Source organism: Olea europaea, unplaced genomic scaffold (genome assembly GCF_002742605.1).
Source record: "Olea europaea var. sylvestris unplaced genomic scaffold, O_europaea_v1 scaffold312, whole genome shotgun sequence".
In the NCBI taxonomy this organism is placed as follows: Eukaryota; Viridiplantae; Streptophyta; class Magnoliopsida; order Lamiales; family Oleaceae; genus Olea; species Olea europaea.
The window spans coordinates 100,611-103,848 of NW_019249964.1; the positions used below are offsets into that span (position 1 = coordinate 100,611).

Sequence of the window (3,238 nt, forward strand, 5' to 3'; positions counted from 1 at the left end):
TAATTATATTTTCTTAATTTGTGTGAAAACAAAAACAAGAATTTCCTTATGCGAGGGAGAGTGCATTTTTGTGCATTTTTATGCATTTATTTATGAGGGGTATTTGGTCCTTTAAACTGGCTTGTAGATGGTGAAATTAACATCTTGACTGAAAGGTATATCTATCCTACTCAACCTACTCAAACGATAAACTTTGTATGCCTTATTATTTTACTGAATAATGCTTGTTATACACCATGCCATACAGCAAGGTGTATATAGCTCCCTCACACATGAGGGGGCCCACTATTAATAAAAAAATGGTGGGTACAAGTATGGTGTACAACCGTCTTAATCCTATTTTATTCAAATGTCAGACATTAAATCTAGCCAAATAGGAATTCGATATAGCCCTTGTTTGAGCCCTATTATTTCAATCAAACTACGTTCTTTAACAATGATTTGATCCTCATTTCAATTACACATTTTTCACTAAAATAATATTACACATAAATTCAAAAAATTTCTTTATTTTTTAACCACAAATTTTTCATCAATACACTATTCAAAATATATATATATATATTTGGTCAAGAATGGGGCTCAAACAAGGGCATAATTTTTATTATTCACAATTTTTGAACAATTAACGAACAGAGCACGTGGCTGCATGCATATAGTTTCGATGATCCCAATTTAAACACGATAATATGGTACGAAATGAAGAAACAAAAGCCAAAAGAGTGTCCCATATAATTGTGGGCAGTTAGGTAGAAAATTAGTCAAGCTCTGTGCCTGCAATTGGTCCCCAGTTCGACTTTTTTTGCACGCAGAATTTATGAACGCATTCAATTTGGATAATTTTTTCTATATAGTATTTTGCATTTAATTATGCAAAAGCTCAACTGATTCCATTAAATCAGGCTTAATCTGTTAAGTCTAGAGCACAATCAAGAATCATACAGACAGTCTTGAAAGCGACAATTTAAATGATTTTTCATTTTTCATTTTATTTCTTTTTCGTATCAACGTCTCAACTGCAACCTGCAATCCACCACCAAAAGCCCATAAAAGTTTAGGTGCTTGCTAGCCAACAAAACCCACATCTGGCACTCAAATTTCTGCTTAAAATTAATTTTTCCATCCGTCAATTTCAGGATTCTTTTCAACGTTCACGTCCTGAAATTCTTCAAATTCTTTTTTTTTTTGGGTTTGTTTTAAAAGGTGCTAATTTTGTAGGTGAAATGGACAAATTTCTATAATGATTTCTTGATGACGTTGTTTTTGTGGGTATATAAGTAGAGTTCTGAGGTGCTGAGAATGGTGTCATTTAAGAAGCAAAGGATAAGAAAAGAGTCTTAACAGATATGCAATAAAGAAGTCTATGTTAGCATACTTTCCTTTCTTATTCGTTATCTTCAATTTATGTTCTCTTTTTAGAAACTTGGATTGTTCTGTGAGTTGATAACGTTCTGGGTTTTGAGTATTATAGAAGAATTGATAGAAATATGTTGATAGAAGAGAAAATAATCTGCAAATCAGGGAAGAAGGATGCCCCTTTCTTTGCTTGGCCATGGGAGAATTTTGGAAATTACAAGGTATGTACTTTATCTACTAGCTTATTCAAGCCCACCACCCCACCCCTTGTAAATTTTCCATTCTTTCCATCATTTAGTCTGGTTATGTACTGTTTATTGATTTGTGCATTTTATATGTGTCAGTATTTATTATATGGACCACTGATTGCAAAAGGGCTGTATTCTATGTCTGGGAAAGGAAATAAGGAGGATATATGGTGCTTACATATTCTCGTCTTGTTTGCCCTGCGAGGCCTTGTTCATCAGCTATGGAGTACTTATAATAATTCACTTTATATCAATCGTACTCGTCGACTGAATCAACAGGGCATTGATTTTAATCAAATTGATGCAGAATGGCATTGGTATAAATTCGTGATTTCTCATATTTTAGTCTATGTTTTCTTTTGATTTCTTAATATTTGTTAGGAGTTTAATTGTTAATCTTGTTAATTATTCAACAGGGATAATTTTCTGATACTTCAAGCCATTGTAGCTTCATTTTCCTATTTGAGCTTCCCTTCATTGTCCAACCTTCCTATATGGGACATTAAGGGTATTGTGTCTTGCCTCATACTCCACATTCTAATCTCAGAACCACTGTATTATTGGTTGCATAGATTATTACATTCCAAGCATTTATTTCCAAGATACCACTGGCTCCACCATAGCTCTAAAGTCCTACATCCTTTTACAGGTACGACATAAGCAGATTCCCACCAACGTTATTTATAACTAGTAAAATTTAACTATGAATAGACTGTTCATCGATTAATCTCTGTGTGTTTTATGTCCGGTGCAGCTGGGCATGCTTCGTTTCTGGAACACCTATTAGGATGCATAATTATTGGGATCCCGACCCTAGGAACTGGTTTACTTGGTTATGGATCTGTCAGCATGATGTACAGTTATGTTTTAGGCTTTGATTTTCTTCGATGTATTGGGCATGCCAATGTTGAAGTTATTCCTCATCACCTGTTTGAGGCTATTCCACTTCTCAAATATATTATCTACACACCTACGTACGTTCTGATCTCTTATATTGATTCTTCATTTTGTTCATGTTCATCAATTGTTGCTATGATTTGTATTTCCAGGAAGTGTGCACTTAATCCATTTCTCAATATTTTCTGTTCTTTTTTTGGGCGGATGGGGTTGGAGGGATCTCCAACTCAGTGATGTCAATACAAGATTGCTTAATTCTATTTCATTTTGTTGGATTTTGTTTCAACCATCTCATCTGAAAATTAATTGGTGTTAGTGAGGGAATGTTAACCCTTTTGGAGCTTTCGATCAACCATCATTTGGGTGACCTAACCTTTGGGCTTGAGAGCGGAGTTGTTGCACCCCCAACAATCCCCTTTCAGCATGACGCTCTTGATACTCTTAGGACTTAAATACATGACCCTAACTCTGATACTACTTGTTAGGATCAAGTTTCTACAATGTCATTTGAAAATCAACTGGTGTTCAGTGAGGGAAGGCTAAATCTTCTTAAGTCGTTCGATCGCCATCATTTGAGTGACTGAACTTAAGGACTTAAAAGATCGGCATTGTTTTAACCCAACACATTTCTCAATTTTTGGACCATACCGTCAGATTTTCAAAATGAAGAAGTTCAGTTAATGTTGCTAGGAAACTATTTTTAGGAACTCTGTCTTGGCCAGATGAATTATGAAGTC

The 3,238-nt window shown here is 34.8% G+C and overlaps 1 protein-coding gene across 1 annotated transcript in view; it reads left to right on the forward strand.

The window, feature by feature from the left end:
• The first annotated feature begins 891 nt into the window (after nucleotides 1–891).
• The window catches only part of LOC111385303 (protein ECERIFERUM 3-like), a 5,614-nt gene continuing 3,267 nt past the window's right edge, over nucleotides 892–3,238 (forward strand). The window contains exons 1-5 of the mRNA XM_023009685.1: nucleotides 892–1,365; nucleotides 1,472–1,577; nucleotides 1,701–1,921; nucleotides 2,021–2,253; nucleotides 2,359–2,578. Of these exons, the coding sequence (XP_022865453.1) occupies nucleotides 1,488–1,577; nucleotides 1,701–1,921; nucleotides 2,021–2,253; nucleotides 2,359–2,578 (764 nt within the window). The 5' untranslated portion in view covers nucleotides 892–1,365; nucleotides 1,472–1,487. The remainder of the gene's footprint in view (nucleotides 1,366–1,471; nucleotides 1,578–1,700; nucleotides 1,922–2,020; nucleotides 2,254–2,358; nucleotides 2,579–3,238) is intronic.